At 52.2% G+C, this 20,459-nt stretch overlaps 1 protein-coding gene across 2 annotated transcripts; it reads right to left on the reverse strand.

Annotated features, from left to right (window-relative positions):
- Positions 1-324: 324 nt before the first annotated feature.
- Positions 325-13,766, reverse strand: C7H20orf27 (chromosome 7 C20orf27 homolog). Of its 2 annotated transcripts, none has more exons than XM_032351296.1 (6): positions 13,617-13,766; positions 6,678-6,794; positions 5,152-5,294; positions 2,188-2,326; positions 1,191-1,313; positions 325-974 (listed from the first exon to the last, which is right to left on the reverse strand). In XM_032351296.1, the coding sequence occupies exons 2-6, from the start codon at positions 6,694-6,696 to the stop codon at positions 874-876; spliced, it is 525 nt and encodes a 174-aa protein (XP_032207187.1). In that variant the 5' UTR covers positions 6,697-6,794; positions 13,617-13,766; the 3' UTR covers positions 325-873. The 2 variants fall into 2 exon arrangements, with proteins under 2 accessions (XP_032207187.1, XP_032207188.1); XM_032351297.1 differs by lacking the exon at positions 13,617-13,766 and adding an exon at positions 13,188-13,208.
- Between the last annotated feature and the right edge of the window lie 6,693 nt (positions 13,767-20,459).

Consider the following 20,459-nt stretch of genomic DNA (forward strand, 5'->3'; position numbering starts at 1 on the left):
GAGAGTGCTTTCTGCTCTGCGCCGCTCTGGGAACTGACCAGAAGGGGGTGCTGTTGTCTCTGTCGCAAACATCCCAAACAGAACTCCCTCCCTAAGACTTCTGTCTGGCCTAGGGAGAAGACCCCATCCCCATCTGAAGCCTAGTGAGTTATACCCAGGCTTAAAATACCTAGCTTGCATACTTCTTTTGGGGCTAGGTGCTAGAATACCATGGAGTGCCCTCGTCTCCTAAAACAATAATACAGCCAAAATTGTTCTTTAGCCCATCTGTAGAGGACTGGGTGTTCTCAGAGCCCTGGAGAACAAACACTGGCGAGCCTCTGGTATCCACTGAAAGTTTTATTTCTTTAGGGTTTTATCCCAATCAGTCCTTTAAAAACCAAGTAACAGACCTGGGGGTTAGGACATGGGGGCTGTGCCTCCCTCCAACTGAGCTCGGCCAGCAGTAGGAAAGAGGGAGGGGGCACAGGACGGCAGAAGCCAGACAGCAGCAGCAATAACGGGAGTGACCACGGCGTCACAGAGCCAGCTCCCTCCTCTCCCAAGCCCTGGCTACAGCCCCTAGGGCTTGGGGTGGGGGGAGGGCAGAACCCACCCCAGGCCCCTCCTTCCCCTCCTCAGATAGCCTCCCTGGGGGCTCAACCCAATTCATCCAGCAGGAGACTGAGGCACACGGAGAGGAGGAAGTGGGAGAGGAGGACACAGGAGAGGCAGGGAGGTGGCACAATGAAGGCAGAGGTGAGAGGCCCCTGGACACCCCACCCCCGCCCCCACCCCGGGGAGGGGTGAGGAAGCCACACCATCACACAGCATTCGGGGAGATGAGGTGGGGTTTAAGGCTGTGGGGCCCCAAGGCGCGCAGGGCCGCAGGCCTCAGTCGAAGCCATGCCAGTCGCTGTGCTCGGAGTCGTATTCTAGCTCAGCACCCACGCACTTGACCCCATCAAGCAGCATGGGTGTGCCATGGTGTCGGTCTGCAAGGCAGGTGACAGATCAGAATGCCGGGCCCCACCCACTCTTAGGAGACCTCCCACCCCTTCCTCTAGGCTCTGCTAGGAGAGTCAGGAGAAAGGCACCTGCGAACCCTAGGCCAGGGTAAGGACACCTTTTTCAGACAGGGAGAGCGGAAAGCCCTTGCAGCCAAGCTGGCACCCCCCTCCCGTAGCCAGACCCAAGGCTCGCAAGCTCACCCATGATGCGCGCCTGCACTGTCACTCGCACGCAGGTGCCGGTGCCTCCTTCACAGGCTAGCAGCATCTCCTCCTTGAGGACACCCTCCTTGTGTGCCGAGTACTCACACTTGACGCTGTAACCTGCCCAGGTCATCAGCACCTCCATGGTCTCCCCCCCACCCCACCCTGCCCAGCACTCACTGGCCTCAACCTGCCACCAAGACTGGCCACCTCCTCCAAAGGAGGGAGAACAGCCCAGGACCTATCCCCCGCCATCCCCTGGGCTGTGCAAACAGGCCTCGGAAACTTCCCACTCTCCACTGAGCTCTACATGCCTCCAACCTGTGGACAACCCCATTAGGGCTCCAAGGGTCAAACTCAGGTTTTCAGGAGGAGGGCCCGCTGATTCCCCAAAAAGGCAGACAGGGAGAGGGGGTGATGGGGAAGAGGCACAGGGCAAGCCCTCAGCAGATCAGGCGGCAAGAGGTAAAGGCCTGAGTGAGCTCGCCAAATCCCCGCAGGGGCAAGGTCTTGAAGAGGAAGTCGGGGAACGTGAAACTGAAGCTGGGGTGTCAGCATACTATGAAACTGACACCCTAGCCTTTTGGGGGGGCAGGGGAGGGAGAAGCAACCCCAAGTCCAAAGCCTGTGACTGGCAGGTGCTAGGATGTAGCTGCCCAGGATTCCTGGGGCTCTGGCAGATTTTTCTTGAGGGCCAGGCAGGAGGGAGAGCTGGAGGCCCAGAGCCCATCCTTACTGAGGGAACTACCACGTGATGCACAGGCACAGGCCGGTAGTGCGAGCCCACGGACTTCTGTCCAGGAGCAAGGCCTGGGGTATGGGACCTGCCAAGATGCGACACTCCAAGCCTGTAAAAGACCTCATGTCCCCCAACTTCTGAACTGCCCATCCACCCTGGAAGGGGGAGAGGAAGCACCCCATGCACTCACCCCCCCTCCCACCCAGGCCCTGCTGGAGGACAGCAGGCCTCCAGCACCCTGAGCAGGGGACACACCTTCTGGGATGGGCAGGACGCTGAGGAGCTTGAGGTGTAGGCTGGGGACTGGAGCTTCTCGGACATCCTTGCTCAGCCTGAGCACTGGGGGCAGAGTGAAGGTAATCTCATACCTGTGCAGGATCTTCAGGAAGCCAACCTGTAGCAAGAAGACAGGGGAAGAGAGGGAAGCACCTTCACTCTGAGCCTTCCCCAGGGCCTGGCAGCTCCTTCCACCTAGGATCCTGTGAGCCCCTGTACCTGCTGCTTTAGGGATCCCAGAGGGGGAACTAACTCCCTCCAGCACTCCAGCTCGGCCACACCCCAAGCCCAGTGGCTCCAAGCCCTTTGCCTGAGGACCTCATCCCTCCAGCTTGCTACTCAACATCTATTTCATGGGCCCCACAGTATATGGTGGCCCATTTTATAGATGAGGACATGGAAGCCAGACAATGACTGGCGGGGACATCACACAGTGTGGCCTGGGTAAAGCCCTCCTGAGGCCTCTTAGCCACTCCTGCCACCTGTGGCACATAGCAAGCACCTGGCATTGCCCATAAGGGGAAGTTCAAAGTCCCACAAGATGGCCATTCACCTGGCCCCACCCCTGCCAGCACCTGCCAAGAACCAACAGCCTGGGGTCAGGGACACTGGTCCTCTCATCACTTGCATGGAGATAATGGGCAACACAGATTGTATGGGAAGGAGGAGGAGACAGAATTAGAAAAACAGACACAAGGGCACCTGGGTGGCTCAGTGGGTTAAGCCTCTGCCTTCAGCTCAGATCATGATCTCAGGGTCCTGGGATATAGTCCCGCATCGGGCTCTCTGCTCAGCAGGGAGCCTGCTTCCTCCTCTCTCTCTCTCTGCCTGCCTCTCTACCTACTTGTGATCTCTGTCTGTCAAATAAATAAATAAAATCTTTAAAAAAGAAAGAAAGAAAGAAAGAAAAACAGACACCAGACCATCTGTGTCAGTCTCCAGCTGGCCCACCGGCACCTGAACGTGGATGTCTGCCTACCACTCAAAGGCTCAGTGTGCCCAGAGCCCCAACTCCGGGCCCAAGCCATTTCCGTTGTTCATACACAGCGACTGGCAAGCAGTGCCCCCTGAAACAGATGCCAACCTTGCTAAGTCCAGTCGCGTGACGGGACACAAGCTGGGGTGGCTGCTGAACAGGCAGGCTAGCCAGAGTACAGTCTGTGGGGTGCGGAGGTGCATGTGCTCACAGTGGCAAGGGCTGGACAGTCCAGGCCTCGGGGGCTTGTTAGGACTCGATGCGGGAAGCAGTTAGCTCAGCGGGACAGACATCACCACATGATAAAGGTCAGCCCAGGGGCTCCCACACTCTGCAGGTGGAGGACACATTTCTCAAGAGGCCTTTCTGGCTGTCCTGCCAATGGTGACCCTGTGGTCCAGCTGCACCAACTACAGAATCTTCCAGAGGAACTCTCAGAAATGTTCAAAAAACACTCATCGCTGCCCCATTTAAGCAAAAAATAGAAATGTTCATAATACAGAATAGGGAACCAGCTAAATCAATGATGATATACTTAATGGAATTATCAGGCAGTTTGAAAATCTCGTAGAAAATTATTTACTGACCTAGACAGGAGATGGTTCACAAGCAAGAAACAGCATGTCTGGGGCGCCTGCATGGCTCAGTGGGTTAAGCTGCTGCCTTTGGCTCAGGTCATGATCTCAGGGTCCTGGGATCGAGTCCCGCATCGGGCTCTCTGCTCGGCAGGGAGCCTGCTTCCCTCTCTCTCTCTCTCTCTGCCTGCCTGTCTGTCTACTTGTGATCTCTTTCTGTCAAATAAATAAATAAAATCTTTAAAAAAAAAAAAAAAGAAACAGCATGTCTGTTGTGATACCAGCTTTTTGTTTTTGGAAATGAAGCAAAAAAAAAAAAAAAAAAAAGTCCTGGAATGGCACACATCAAAATATTAACTATTAACTGTGGTTGTTGTCTGGACAGTATGATTGTGTGCACTCTTAAATTTCTTTACAGTTTTCTCTAGCTTCCAGATTTTCCCTAGTGGACGTCAATGGATTTTGCAGGGGGCGGGCAGGGGGAGAGGGAGCTATTCTTTCAAGTTTTGGTTCCTTCCGTTAATTCCCTGGACGAAGGTGCTAGCTGTAGGAAAAGAGTGAGGATTTTACAGTTGGGCAGAAATGATGAATCTGGGCCCCTCCTCAGGGAGGCCCCGAAGGACCAGATGCCCTCCCCTTGGCTGGGGCATTCCCACTCATCTCCAGAGCTCTGGCTTACTGTCCAACCTAAGGGCCTCATTCCCTGTTTTGCCACCAATCTGTCCCCTTCAGACACTTCCTCCTGCCCCTCCCAAGTGGATGTGGTATCTGCCGGTGCCCCACACTCAGAGAAGCCATGATGGACGGTGTGTGAGACGGGACTCCCACCAGGAGACACAGGGTGATAAGAAGACACTAAAACCGCAGAAAGCCTAAAGCCACCAGAGGTTTGGCAAAGGGGAGTAACGGAAGTCACACCCTGTCATCAGCAAAATTATGTGTCACACCTGTATGTGAGGTGTGTGTATGTGTATGTCACACACATTCTTTCACCTCATGCTTACACCAACTCAGTGGGGTGTGAATGGTCTTCATCTCAGAGAAGAAACTAAGGTGACCTGCCCGAGGTCCCAGTGCCAGAACAGCAGGCCTGGACCTGAACCCAGGCCTTGGGCACCTCAGGCTTGAACACCACCTTCCACCACTGCTCTTGGGGTGACACTGATGACAACAGCTCTGTCCCACTTTGTTGGAGTAACGTCCTAAAGGCACTCATTTCGTTGCAGTCTTGCCAACTCCCACTTTACAGACAGGGAAACCAAGGCCCAGGGAGGGACCAAGATGTGCCTCGGAAGCCCACTTAAAGGAAATGAAACAAACAGGCCCAGGACGCCAGGCAAGGCTAGGCAAAGGCCGAGGGAGCAAGGAAGATGGTGGGGGGAGGGCACATACCTTGACCAGAAAGCTGCTGTCACTCTCCTGGGTGACCATGACCACAGAGTCATGCAGCTTCTCGTCAAAGTGGACATGGCTCTGGGAGCCTTCTGCATCATGGCCTGCTGCAAAGCGGATACTCCGGACTCTGGGCTTGTTGCCTGGGAAGAGAAAGAGGAGAAGGCTCCAGGGGCTGCTGGCTTCCTCTACCCGCAGGAGACGACTCCCCCATGTCACCCCATGCCTCCCCCACCCCCTACAACTGCCCTTGACATCACTCAGCAGCCACCGGGTGGGCTCCTTTCAGGGCTAAGCCACATCCTAATGGATATTGGAGGTCATGAGGCTTAAGGCCCTCTACCTTTCCAGTCCTCCCACAAAATATAAGCACCCTGAGGATGGGTGCATCAGGGATTAGCTAGTATGACCTGTTACTTAGAGGAGATGAGGCAGTCCTGCAGACTCTCAGCAAGCCCCAGCAGACTCAGCCCCAGCCTTGGGTTCCAGGTCTATCAGTGCCAAGGCCCCTGCCTACCCCTCCTGATGACCCCAACCTGAGAGAGGAGGGGGGCAGGGACTGGAGCAGGCTCTATGAGACCTTTCTGGAGGTGGAAGAAACAAAGGGGGCCAAAAAACACACTGAGCCCACCTAGAAGAGGCTCTAAACTTCATCCCTGATCACCAGCAAGGAAGACGGAGTTACCCAGGGGAGCCTCCCAGACCCCTCCCAGAGACACCCTACCCTCCTCTACTTAACCACCCTCCCCCAGAAAAACACACACGCAACACAAGGCCATCAGCTGTTCCTAGCTGGGTCCGGTTCTCCGAGGCCTGGAGGCAGGGAGTTGAGACAGGCAGAGCAGTTGGAGCTGGGGGGAGGGCCTGGGCTGGGGGAGGCGCATGTTCCCATAAACAGGACCCCAATCCTCTCTGTACCACAGCCACAGCCTTTGGGCCTCCCAAGACCTCTGCCCAGAGCCCTTTTGGTGGGACTAGGCTAGGCCTGGCTTGGTCTGAGGAGGCAGGAGGGGGCAGCCTGACCCCTCCCCACATTCCTTGCTAAGCCCCCGCCCAGAACTGACCCTCAAATTTTACCTGGCCTCCCTTGCCTAAAACCCTTGAAGAGCCTTTCTGGACCCTGAATGAAACCCAAATTCCCTTCTGGGGCCTCCTGGGGCCCTACCTACCCCGTCAGCCTCAGGGCTCACCCCAAGGCTCTAATGCCCTCCAGTCCCCACAGCAGAACAGGGAAGCTGGAACATGGGGACTGGACGACAGACACCTCCATAAACCAGCACACCAGGGAGCCAGCTGGAGTCTCTGGTTCCCTGCTAAGGCTTGGGTGAGCGCCGGGACCCAGCACAAACACTGGTATAATTACACTGATGTAATGTAATTCACTCAGACATGCGCACGAGCGCGCGCGTGCGCGCGCACACACACACACACACACAGCCGATGCAGGCCCCACATGCAACAAGAACCCTCCCACCAGGGCCCACTGGAAGACTGGTGCAAACCCTGCCCAGCCGGAAGGCACTCACCCTTGTTGGCTGCAGCCATGGATGCCCTCCCTGCCACAGGGTAAGAGATGCAGCTCCTGCCAGGCACCGCCTCTCAAGCGCAGCAGCCTCCCATGCTCCGGGGACACCAGCAGGAGCCTGAAGGGTGGGGAGTCAGGAGGGCAGGGGTCAAGGCCACCCAGGGGCCCATGGTTGGTGGAAAGCAAAGCAGAGACCTCCCTTCAGGGGAAGACACTAAGACCCAACCCCTGCTTTCAACAGCCAAGGGCTGCCTATACCCTCTCGCATGGGAGGGCTTCTGCCCCCACTCCCCACAATCCCCAAGAGCCCTCATGCCTGCCTGATGCCCTACTGACCCAGAGCCTTGCCAGCATGTGCCGAACTGCAACTTCTGGGTACCAAAGCGCCACTACACAACCCACCCGAAGCTGGCAGGAAGGACAGCTTGGAAAGGAAAGGGACATGACTGGCACTTTTCAGAGGCCACTTCTCATGCTGGTAATCTCAGGGGCTCTCCCCTCCAGCAGCCAGACACCACATTATTCAGGTTACACACCCAGTGCAGCTGGGTCAGGATGCTTGATCCAGAGTAAGAATGCCCCCCCCCCCCCCCCCCCCCCCCGCATAAGATGGGCTCTTGGAGCTTCCCTCCAGGTGATGGCTCAGGGCCAGGGGAAGGGGCTGCCCCATGGCAATGCAACATTTGGCCTCTGGCCTGATTCTCTGGGCTGGCTTAGCTCCCCCTGGGCAGCCACAGGGCAGGGGCAGCAGGAGGCATCTCCAGGAAGCCTGTGTGAGCAGCCAGGCCCTTGATGGTCCATCTAATAAGCATCAAGAAAAAGAATGAGTCCAACTAATGGAAACAGATGGAATACATAAAATTGGAACATTCACAGAGATTACAGAAAGAGAAACCAAAATAAACAAACCCAAACCCTCATTTGTCACCACTGACAGTAGCAATACCCTAAGTCTTCACTCTGAAAATTTGGTAATAAGGATGGGTGGCTGGGTCACGCCGTCAGGGTAAACACCCAACTCTTGCTTGCTTACTGCTCAGGGTGGGATCTCAGGGTCGTGAGATCAGAGTCCTGAGTCAGACTCTGCATTCAGTGCAGAGTCTACTGGTGTCCCTCTCCCTTCCCCTCTGCCCTCCACGCCCCCACATGCCCCCACATGCCCCCACATGCAGGAGCTCTCTCTCTCTAAAATAAACACATAAATAAAATCTTAAAAAAGAAAGAAAGAAAATTGGCAACAAAGGGAAATCATTCAGCCTGCCTCTTAGCCTTTCAGGTAACTAAATCATCCAACGGTTAAAGGAAAACCCTTCTTTACAGAAGAATTCTCACTATTCAACAACAAAAGAAAAAACAAATGCTAAACAATTCTGCAACCACCAAAGAAACAAAAGCTGGAGGCAGGGAGGCAGGGAGGCAGGGGAATCTCGACCCTGAGGGCAAAGGTCGATAGAAGCAGGTACTCACAGATGCCCTGATGTGTCCAGATGCCCAGTGCCCCATGGACACATCAGGGGACCGAAACAAGTGTGCAACAGAGGATGTGGTGACACGCACTCGTCAATCTCCTGTCACTCCCAGTGGGACAACCTAACACACAGAGGCTTCCTGAGGGGAGGGGGCATGAAGTCACAGCATCACGGACGAGGGGGTCCTACCTGAAATGTCTGACCTGGATCTAAGGAAACCCCTAGCTTCTGGCTTATTGAAAATGCTGAGGTGAGTGACATCTCTGAAGAGATGACTCCTGGGGAAAGCAACAAAACAAACCCAGAAGGCCAGAATGTTCTACAGGACAACTGACCCATCATTTTGGTTTTTCCCCCAAACTGCAAGAAAAATAAAGGAGCAGCAATTGGTCTAGATAGGGGCTGGCCGAGCCGCAGCCTGAGGCGGCCGCCTGTTTTCTGTAATATTACTGGAACACAACTGCACTCCTTTGTTTACGTGGTGTCTAAAACTGCTTTTGCACTAAAGCAAAGCTACTTTGAGTAGTTGCAGAGACCACATGGCCTGCAAAATCTAAAATATTTACTGTCTGGCCCTTGACAGAAAAAGTTTACCAACCACTGCTCTAAATTAACACACAAAGAGACCAAGAAGCAAGGGGACTCAATGGGACAGCTGACCTGGTTTTTTCTACCACATCAGCTACAAGAGGAAAAATAAATGTGGGGGGGGGGGTCTTAAAAAAAAAAAAAGAAAAAGGATGTTTAGGGGATGTTTGGGAAATGTGAATAGGACATTCACATGGATCTTAGATGGTGACATTAAGAAATAAAAGCAGGGGTCCCTGGGTGGCTCAGTTGTTAAGCATCTGCCTTAGGCTCAGGTCATGATCTCAAGGTCCCAGGATCGAGCCCCACATTGGGCTCCCTGCTCAGCGGGAAGACTGCTTCTCCCTCTCCCACTCCTTCTGCTTGTGTTCCCTCTCTTGCTGGGTCTCTCTCTGTCAAATAAATAAATAAGATCTTTTTAAAAAAGAAAGAAAAGCTAATCTTGTTAGGTGAAATCATGGAATTGTATCGTATAGACACATATGCCCTTACTTTCCAGAGATGTCCGCTGAAGTATTTAGAGATGAATAACCCATGAATGACTTTGGCTAATTCAGGGAAAGAAAAGAAACCACATGGTGGCCTCACAGTTGGGGGCTGGGCCTATAAAGGACATGACCTCGAATTCTCTTAGGTACCAAGCTGCCCTGGGAGCAGGTCTCAACTTCCTTTTCACTTCCCAGTGTGAGATAAGCCCACCCAGCCCCAAATGCCTCATGGGCAGGGTAAACACCTCAGGTACCAAGAGTCCCCAGGTAGGAGGCCTAGGAAGGTACAGAGAAAGGCAAGGTTTGGGTCTCAAGTCCCAGGCCAGCACCTGCTCCACCATCCTCCACCCCGACTGTTGAAAACTAGCTCCAGGCCACGGTCCAGGGAAGGGAACTGTGCCCTGATTTATCTCTGCTCAGGGCCAATCTGGGGTCAGTCCCAGAAGGGCACCCCCTTAGCCCTGGAATGCTCAGCTTATCCCCAGAGAGCCTGGCCCTTGAAGAGAAGCCTCTCCCAACCCACCCACTCCAGCCATCCCCTGAAGCAGTGGATTCAGGACAAGTGAAAAATGACCAAACACAGGGAGCAGAGGCTGCCCCAGCCACATGGGAATGAAAGACCAATGTCCACAAGGTCCCTGCCACCGCAGCACCCAAGATACTACCTGAGGCCCAGGTGAAACTCTTAACCTGTGGCTGGTGGGCAAAGGCTCCAGTGCACTCCTTCCCCAAATATTCTGACCCAGGACATGCAGGACCCCCTCTCTGTCTTTGCCACCAAGCCACTGCCTATTGGCTGCCTGTGTCATTCAGGCCCTCCCTTTAACCAGGAATAATCTCCTGTCCCCTACCCCATACCTTAGCCTCAGTCCCCCTCCTATCCCAAGACAGACCTGAAAATCTTTAAAAGGATCCCCCCTTTGCCACCTCTGGGATCACTTCATGTTCCCCACCTTACCAGGGCAGTGACTATGTTTTTGCCAAACTCTGTGTCCCCAGGACCCGGACCAGCACCTGGCAGGGAGCAGCTGTGTCTGGTTTATATTTGTTCAATGAATGAATGACCAAACTAAGGGGAACCCAAGGATGCCCCTTGGCTGGCACTCTAGGTAGGTGTGACATGTCAAAGCCAGTGACTTGACACAGGAAGCTCTCAAAAAGAGGAACTCCCCACCCCACTCTCTTAGCCAACTCTTGCCCCAAGAGGGTACCCCCTCCCCCCATCTCACAGAGTGCAGCCTCCCGCTGGGCATTATTCTGGCCTTGCCACAATCTGTTACTCCCCTTGAGATGGAATGCCCACTGAGGGCAAGACCAGCCTCAGCGTCTCACACACTGCCCGGAGCTCAGTACAGAGCAGGCATTCAGGCACGCCCATAACCCTTGGGCAGTGAGAACACTGGGATGGAAGGCAAGTGACTTAATGGGCCCAGAGGAGACTGGAAAAAACAAGCTTCCTTTCTCAGCAGAGAGCCCTGTCAGTCGCCATCCCCTGGGAGCCAGACTCTCATCCAAACACAATTCCTCATCAGAGGCAAGAAGAGAGGGTATCCACTTTCCCCTGCTGCAGCCATGTCCACAGGAATTCCCCTGGAGACCCCAGGCCTCCTGCCATGCCAGCCAAGTCCTGAATGCAGCCCAAGCTGCACAGCCCCCCAGAGACAGCAGGGCCATGGTCAGGAGCATGGGCTCCAGAGCCCGGCAGTCTTGGTTCACATTCAGGCAGCATGGGAAGTTACTTCGAATCTCTGTGCCTCAGTTTCCTCCCCTGTGCCACAAGAATAAGCCATGACCTCTTCCTCTGAGGGTTTGGTGTAGCTAAACACCTAAAGCTCTGACACCACTCTCCACTCCGCCCTCATCTTTGCAAAAGCAAACCCCAAAGGCCCGGTTTCTGAAGCAACAGCAATTTCAGGGCAGCACTGGTAAAGAGGCTCTTCAGGCTAATCCTGGAACAGTCACAAATGGCCCTCAGAGGGGAGCCCCAGGGACTTCAGGCTTCTCAGAAAACAGCTCAAGGATTCAGGGGCTGCCCTCCCCCTTCCCTTTTCCTGCCTTCCTCCTCCCCCACTCCCAGGCCAGCGGGGTCCCCCAGGGATTGCCAGAGAGCAGGCTGCTAAGAGTCTGTCCCCTTCAAACAGAGAAAGAGGTAAAAGGAGCATATATTGTGAGACATGCCCCCACCCCAACAACAAAAACGAAAGGAACCCCCTCCCCAGCTTAGCTGGGCTATCAACAGATCACCTGTGATACCACGGACAGTCACAGGATGCGGAGGGCTGGGAAGCTGGAACAAGGGCCCTGGGGGCTTCTCTGGCTCTCAGCTACTCTCAGAAAAATTGAAAGAACCTTCTCTCTGGGAGACAGAGAGCTGAGGTCCCTCGAAGCTTCAGAGAGAAAGACTGTTTCAAGGTTACCCTATCCAGGGCAGGGCTCAGCCAGGCCCAGAGAACTTCTGGCATGAGAAGGCCCAAGAATATGGCAAGTGAGCAAACAGATGGACCAATGGAGTTACATAGAAACCCAGGGTTCTCAGCGCCCTAGACTCCGGCCCCAAGGCTCCAGACTGGAGGGAGGGCCAAGACAGTCTGTCTGTGGCGAAGTGCAACTCCAGAACATGCCACCTTGGCCCCCCATCCCACAGCTGCACCCCTATACCACCTCCCTGACCCGTAAGCAGCCCCCAGATCCCAGATCCCAGGCACCACAGGGCCAGCCCCAGCTCGTCCTCTGCTTTGTGGCTGGGGGCACGGCCCCAAACCCTTGAGGCCTCATTTCTCATTCATTCCTCCAGCTCCATTCTCAACCTGTTCAAAGACTTCCTGAGCCACAAAACTCCATAACCTTCCACTCTCTCTGACTCTGCTGTCCACCTCCCCATAGCCCAGGGCTAAATCCTGGCTTAAGCACTCAGTCCAGCAGCACTGTCCAGTCTCCCATTAAAGCTCAAGCTTGTAGGGGCACCTGGGTGGCTCCATGGGTTAAGTGTCTGCCTTGAGCTCCCGTCATGATCTCAGGGTCCTAGGATCAAGCCCCCTATCGTGCTCCCTGCTCTGCAGGGAGTGTTTCTCCCTCTCCTTCTGTCTCTCTCTCTCAAAATAAATACGTAAAATCTTAAAAAAAAAAAAAAATCCAGCTTATAAACAGGGTTCCCACTGAGACCACACTGACCTGCTGACCCCAGAACCTGACATAGGTCTGGGCACAGAGTAAGGGGACTGCATACCTAGAACAAGGCCTGAAAAGGCAAAACTGGATGTCAGGTTTGTTTGTGGCAGTTTATCTACTCTCTCTGGATGTGACTCCAATTCCTCCTCCCTCCACCAGGCCCAAAGTGCAAGGATAAGTACGGTGTTCTCTTTGTCACAAGCAGGGGTCAACTGGGGAAGAGACTCCCACTATCCCACACCCTGGTGTCTCCACAAAATGTCCATTCCCTCCTCAAAACCTCCCATCCTCCATGCCTCAGCTTGAGGGTCCTTAGACCCCTCCAGCCTCCAGATTGCCTGTCCCACCCCGGTCTTGCCCTCAGCCCATCACCTGAAGGCCCCAAGAAGTAGAGGCCAGGCCAGGTCTAGGGGATGGCACCTGCCCTGACCTTCTTCAGCTCCCTGGGAAGAGAAATGCCCTACCCCCACTTGCCAGTGAGAAGATTCAAGAGGAAAGGCAACCCAAGGATTCTCTTCTCAGTCCAGCAGGGTTCCAAGTCCAGAATCTAAATAAAACCCCTTCTGCTGTGGTGATGGGGAGGCGCTGGCCAAGTCCCCAAAGGCATCAAGGGCCCAGATTTAGGACCCTGTCCTCTCATGCCTCCATTCCCGTGGGTGTGGTGCCTCATCACCGCCCCTTTCTCATCTTCTAGAGGAACAGATGCAGGTAGACGCTCCCCCTCCATCACACCCCTCCTGGGCTTCTAGGCTGCAGCTCTGTCCCCTAGAGATAATCCTGTGCCCTCCCCACCTTCACCTCTGCTGACGCAGGAGTCTCAGGAGCCCGCACTCCCCGACATCACCGACCTCCTCCCCGAAGGCGTCCAGGCAGGAGAGGCTCAGAGGCTATTTGTCCAAGGTCACACGTTGAGGCGGTGACAATAGCGGGGGTGGGGAGGGGAATGCTGACGGTGCTGACCCCATTACGCCCCCGCCCTAACTGTGTCACACGTGCCCCCGACAGTGCGCCGCGGAAAATATCCCCGCTCCACCACCTAACGGTCACCCGCGGCTTCCGGGCTGACATTTCCCCAGCTCAGATGCCACGGAGCACTCCCGGGTGCTGCTCCAGTGCGGAGCCACCTCCCCAGCTCCGTGGGCTCCCAGTTACCAACTGCCTAGGACCGGAGGGGACCTCAGCGAACGGGGCGGAACCGGGAGATGTCTGGAGGAGAAGCAGTCTCACCGTGCAGGGCGCACCCCGGGGCCGCTCGGGCAGGGTCCACCGCGACTGCAGCCGTGGCGGTCGCGGCGGCTGCGGGGGCTCAACGCCGAGCACGAGGAAAGATCCCCGCGCCGCCACCGCCGCCGCCCGCCTCACGGGCACGCCCCCCACCCCCGCCCATTGGCCGGCCGAGGGGGTGGGGCGAGGACGCTTCCGACCAATAAGCGGGCGCCAGAGAACCGCCAACAGGCGTTGCGCCACTGTGTCATATGCAAGGGGCCCGCGGCTGCGCCAGGCCAGCCCACACCCACCCACGGCTCGGCGAGTTCTCGCGATGAAGGCAGCCCGGCCGCCCGCTGTGGCCCGCCGCCAGTGTGGGCCAGAAAGGGGAGAGGGAAGGAGGAGCGTCTAGAGTAGTCCCCGCCTGCGTTCCAACTTCAGCTGTGGAGTTTGCCCTCCCGCCTGGGCCCCAATTCGGAAGGGGGCTCTCCTGGCTTTTGTTTCCTAGAGCGGCCGTAAGTCCGAACTCAGAGATAGTGGGGCACCTAAAGGTCTCCTTTCTCCTTTCTCCCTAGGCTTCCAAGCCCGCATCGACAAGCCCATCGATATGGGCATCACTAGGTCCTGTTTCGCAGCTGAGGAACCCGCCATCCTTCCCACTCGGCGACCCCCGGGTTTCAGCCTCTTCCCCTTCCACCCATCCCCCCTCCTTGGAGGAAGCGCTCTCGCGCTGACTCGAAACGCGTCCTGGGAGCCCGGCCTGCCCGAATAAGCATCAGAACAAAGAAGGCAGGCGGGATGAACCTCGGGGGACCACATCTTCTGCTTCTGGTCTCCATGGAGGCGGTCGCCATGACAGCGGGAGGCGCCCCGCTCAGCGCAGCGGCGTGGTGTGTGGGCACCTGCACAAGAGCCCGGGAGCGAGAGGCGTGGCCCTAGGGTCTCTAAGAGTTACAGCCGCGGCTCCGCCAGGCGCCTGGCTGTCCTTGAACAACAGTTCCCCTCCCCCATTTCGCAGTCTGTTACAGGGTCCCTAAACTGCGTGCGGGAAACTGTCCGTTGCACGAGGTTCCCGTCTCCCAATCGGTGTAACCATGGGAGAGATGGTATGGCAGGGCTGAGGGTCGAGAAGGACCTCCTCTGTCGCCGCCTTTTGGGGAACCGCCAAGGCTCGTATCCTCTCCGCTGGATCCCTATGGTCCCTAACCTATCCCGTGGTGTCTGGTCTCCTCACTGTTGACAAATTAATCTTTCTAAGCTATTGTTTCCATCACACCTTCCTCTGCTCCAAAGCCTCCGTGTGCTGGGACTGTGTCCAGCAGAGCTTCACAAACTTTTTAGAAGCATTTTTGGGTGATTGGTGCGCACTCTGGCGTTTGAGATGCTGCCCTCCAGCGTGGGCACTGAGAGATTTCCACATTCTGATCTCAGACCATCCGCTTCTGTCAGATGCTTTCTAACTACCCAAACCCACAATTCCATGTGCCCCACTATCCTCTCCCCCCCCCCAAAAAAAAGTGCATTCCCATGTCTATTCTATTCTTAAGCCTCTGAAGTTGGCAGACAGTCGGGCCCAAAGCAGGCTGCAGATCTATCTTGTTTAGCCCACACGGGGCTTTTTTTAAGATTCTAATTCTTCCTCGTCTCCTCTTTTTCTTCCTCCTCTCCCTTTTTCTCCTCTCCTCTTTGTCTTTTTCCTCTTCCCCCTCTTTCCCTTCTTATTCCCTTTTGAAATATCAGAAGCTCTAACTGCGTGGGCTCACATTATAGCCTGGGACCAGAGACTGGCACATTCACCTTGTTGTTGTGCCCGCCAATCCCTATTTTCTCACATTGATTTTACCTTCTGGGTCTGTGTAGGCACTGATTTCCTGATGCCCTCCTTATGCTATCTTTCTACATAGAATGTCCTTCCCACTCTCCTCTCATAGGCAAAATTCACCCTCCCTTCAAGACCAAGTGAAGGCCTGCCTTTATTATGTCTTTCTAGACAACTCTCCTCAAAACTCACCCCAGGGTGGGCTCTTTAAAACATAGAGACTAGCTGCTAACTGGGCATTGCCTGGGGCCATTTCCTAATGGTCAATTCCTTTATTTTTTTTAGTAAGATTTTATTTATTTATTTGACTGAGAGAGAGACAGGGAGAGAGGGAACACAAGCAGGAGGAGGGGCAGAGGGAGAAGAAGGCTTCCCTCTGAGAGGGAGCCGGATGCGGGCTTGATGTGGGGCTCAATACGGGTTTCGATCCCAGGACCCTGGGATCATGACCTGAGCCGAAGACAGACGCTTAACATCTGAACCACCCAGGTGCCCCTGTCAACTCCTTTAAACAAATATTTACTAAGTGTGTATGATGATCAAGTTGCTGTGCTAGGCTCTGGAATCACAGGTACTCGCAGTTCAGGATAGGAAGTACACCATGAAAAAAGAGCTGTGGTTTCTTGTCCCTGCCAAACACTCATACTCCTAGGTGCTGGACAGTCTCACTGACTAGCCAATTGGAAGGACCTGCAATACAGAGCTGTCCATGCCTGGGGAGACTACAGGTTCCCAGGGAAGGCCCCAAAGCCACAATAATTGCAGATGGTTCTGGAAAGCTTCCAAGAGAAAATGTGATTCTTTGTGCCAGGAGGAAGCTAGATTAGATGGTACGTGGCTGCCCCATTGTAGTTCAGTGTGTCTGTGTACCAAGAAGAGATGCTAAACTTCAGAGTGGTGCTCAGGCCTTTCTGGGCCTTTCTGTGCAGAGGGGCTTAACAGAGCTTTGAGGGAAGCCACAGGCCCCCTGGAGATTGCGGCAGTACCGGAAGGAATTAAGAACAACTCCAGTTTAGGAGAACAGACTGAACACCTGTAAAACATCTATTCCAGCTCCAAACATGTGGTATTATGGACTCTATTCTTTTTAATAAAAATTGGACAACAGTAACCTTGTTGGAAAACTTCCAGGCAGTATCTAATAAAGCTGAAAATGCCAACGCTTTGACCCAGCAATCCACAGGTTTGGTTACATACCAAAAGATAGGTATACAAATATTCATGCTGGCACCATCGGTAAGAACCCCAAACTGAAGCTGACCCAAGTGTCCATCAACAATAGAATGAATTTTTTAAAATACTGTGGCTTATATATAAGCAATAGGATGGCTTATTATATAGCAATGACGAAGAACAGCCTCTACTGATACATGCAACAACTTGAATGATTCTCACAGACAATATTGAGCAAAAGAAGCCCTGGCCCATAATAGTATAAACTGTATTGTATATTCTAGTACCTGTCTTCATAAGCATCCATATGTATTTCTCCCGAGTATATACTGAGGAATGAAATTGCTGGAACATAGCTGGGGCTATAATGTACAACTTTCTTGTATAATGTGTCAACTTAGCTATGGTGAACTACATTTCCCAGAATTCCTTTCCAAGCAGAGTGGGCCACAACAGACATTTTTACAGGAGATTTGGAGGGTGGAAGAAAAGCAGCGGCTGTATCCGTACACTTGCAAAATCTGGACAGGAGGTTTGCAGCCCAGGAACTTTGTTGCTGATTGCTGGCACACATCGTTGACCTGGGATAACAGGCTGGCACCTACTCCCCCTTTCCCCAGATCCTCCTTCAGCTTCTTTGACTCCTGGGCCAGATAACAGAGGGCACCCTCCTCTCCTACAGGACACACACATCATCAAGTTTGGAGGTAGTGGGAACCAACACGAGTTCTACTGTGCCATCAAAGGTTCCAGCTTATGCTCATGGATTCCAGCTTGTCTTTCTCTCCCCCACTTTATATCCATCTTTCCTTCCCAATGGCCTGACTTGGGGACTTATAAGCTCCACCATCATATGTAAAACAACAGTATTACAGAGACTGTTTAATAGTTACTCAAAGCCAAATTCCTGTAACAAATGCCTTTTGCTTCTCCAATTAAACCCAAACTAATACAATAGCATAGGTATATGTTTAATTTCATATGAAACTGCCAAACTGTTTCCTGAAATGGTGTACTCATACTCCATCAGCAGAGTAAAAGAGTTCCAGTTGCCTCACATCCTCATCAATATAAAAACTAGCAGTTTTGTAAAAATATGACACTGTGCAAACCAAAGCAGGGCAATGGGCCATCACTCTTCAGCCTCTGCTCTGAACCATGCCCTTGTGGAAGAAATTTTGCAATATCAAGATCACAAATGCACATATTCTTCATCCTAACAAACCCAGTTCTGGCATTGGTCATGCAGATATGCTTGCAAAGAATACCGAACTATGAATGTATGAGGTTTTTCACTTTTACATTATTGCTACTAATAACAGAAGGTTAGAAACAACTTTAATGTCCAAATAGAGGACTGATTAATTACATTTTGTACAGACAATAGAATTTTATATGGATTTAAAAACAGGAAATTTTCAATGTATTGGTATAGAAAAATCTTGTATTGAGATTCTCTGGAGAAACTAAGGGGAGATGATATAGAGACAGATGGTATAGGTGATACAGATAGAGATTTATAAGAAGTAATTAGCTCATGTGATGAGTGAGGCTGCCAAGTTGCAAGATCTACAGAATGAGTCAGCAAACTGGAAACTAGGAGAGTCATATCCAAAGGCTGACAGGCTCAGGACACAGGAAGAATTGATATCTCAGAGTCTAAAGGCAGGAGAAAAAGGCAAATCCTAGTTCAAAGGCCATCAAGAAGAAGAAATTTTCTCTTACTCAGGGAAGAGACATCCTTTTTATTATTTTCAGGTCTTCAACTGATTGAATGAGGCCCACCCACATGAAGATGAGCAATCTGCTTTACTCAGTCTATTTTTAAATTTAAATGTCAACCTCATCTGAAAACACCCTCACGGAATGTTTGACTAAATTATGGGCATCCTGTGGCCCAGTTAAGTTGGCATATAACACTGGCTATCACATATCTATAAGAGATCATATTGAATGGAAATCAAGACACAGAACAGCGTGGGTAATATGCTTCCCCTTTATGGTAAGAAAAAAAAAAGGAGGATGCAGAATAACAATAAATATGCATATTTGCTTGTATTCACAAAAAGACATTCTGGCAGAATGTACAAAAACTAAAGATAAAAAAGTTAAGCCTATTGAAGTTGTGTGGGCACCAAGGAGACATTTTACTTTTTATGTGTGTCTTAATTATGTGTATTTTATCTGTCTAAAACATTGAGTAACAAAAAATTTTAAGTACCACTTTGCATGCATTCTTCTCTTCTAGGATTGTGAACACCAGGGGAGACAAATCATGTTTTATATTCATCTTTGTGTTCCTGGCATTTAGTATATCGTATGCACTAAATAAACATTAGAGGAATGAATGAATTAATGAATGATCCAGAAGAGATCAGATTTCATGTGGGTCAGAAAGTGAAGAAGAGTGTGAGGATCAGTGGGGGAGAAATATGACAATGGCTGTCAGAGGGGAAGTTTGGGGAACAAGAGGGATGTTTCAAGAAGAGTTATAGGATTATAATGTGTGATATAACCCACTTTCATATTTATTCCCAAGAAACATTCAATAAAATTCTCCATTGTTTTGGGAACTTAATTTGTAGGGTGTCAAATATGATTTTAGACTCAGGCATATGTGGATACTAGGAATAGCTGGGGTCAGGGGAGGAACTCAGGGAAGAGGAACCTCCAGGACTTGGCCCAGCCTCTGCCATGGAGGGAGCTAGCAGACTCTTGAGAGGGTGACTCCTGCCACAAAACCTGTATTCTGGGCCCACTGTGTCCCTGTCAGGCAGATCCATGACCTAGCCCACTTCCTGGTCCCCAAGCCCCTCTACACACCATTCCTACCAGCTCCACACACAGGAGTCTACAGGTGTGCTCCATGACAATGGATTCAGAGAACAAGACTCTGGAGACTCAAGACAAACTATAGCAGAATAATAGTGCTAGAGCTGGGGTCAACATGTGTGAGGGCTGGTGGTTAATTTGGGGAAAGTAGAAGATCAGGCTGAAGATAGTGTTAACCTAAGACCAAGCTGAGTGCAGGGAAGAGGCTCAGATCAAGGTCAGGAGTGGTTCTCAATTTTTATGTTTATTATTTTAGGAACTCAGGTGAACAGAATTGGACTGCATATACTCCTTAGTTCATGACACTCTCTGCTGCTTGTCTCTAAACAGCCCACTATGAACACCTATAAATCCACCACCTGCCCAAGGACTAAAACATTACAAATAACTCATGTGCATGCTTCTTGCCTCTCTGCCCTCTGCTTCCTCTCAAAGGTAACTGCTGTCCTAGCTTTTATCCTTTTATTGCTTTTTCTTCCTTGTGGTAGACAGCTTCTAAAATGGCTCCCAATTATCCCTGTCTCCTGGGATTCACACCCATGTGTACCTCTCCCCTTGAAGGTGGCCTAGAGCTCATGACTTACTTCTAATAAATAGGATACAACAAGTATGATAGCTGTCACTTCCATGATGACATTAGAGAAGACTGTAACTGCCATCTTGCTAGCAGACTCTGTTAACTCTCTCCTTTGTTGGCTTTGGTGAAGTAAGCTAGCATACTCAGGGACATGACCATAGGGGAAGGAAAGGAGGGCAGCACCACCCAACAACTAGCAAGAAAGTGAAACCTTCAGCCCAACAGCTTACAAGGAGCTGAACCCTGTCAACAACCAAGTAAACTTGGAAATGAATCCTTCCCCAGTCAAGACTTCAGATGAAACCACAGCTCTAGCTAACACTTCAGTTGCAGTCTTAGGAGAAATTCTGAAGCAGAGAACCCAGCTCAGCCACACCTAGACTCTTGACCCACAGAAGATATGAGATAATACATGTATGCCCTTTCAAGCCACTAAGTTTATGGTAATTTCTTACATATGATA

The sequence above is a fragment of the Mustela erminea genome, chromosome 7, assembly GCF_009829155.1.
Source record: "Mustela erminea isolate mMusErm1 chromosome 7, mMusErm1.Pri, whole genome shotgun sequence".
Taxonomy (NCBI): domain Eukaryota; kingdom Metazoa; phylum Chordata; class Mammalia; order Carnivora; family Mustelidae; genus Mustela; species Mustela erminea.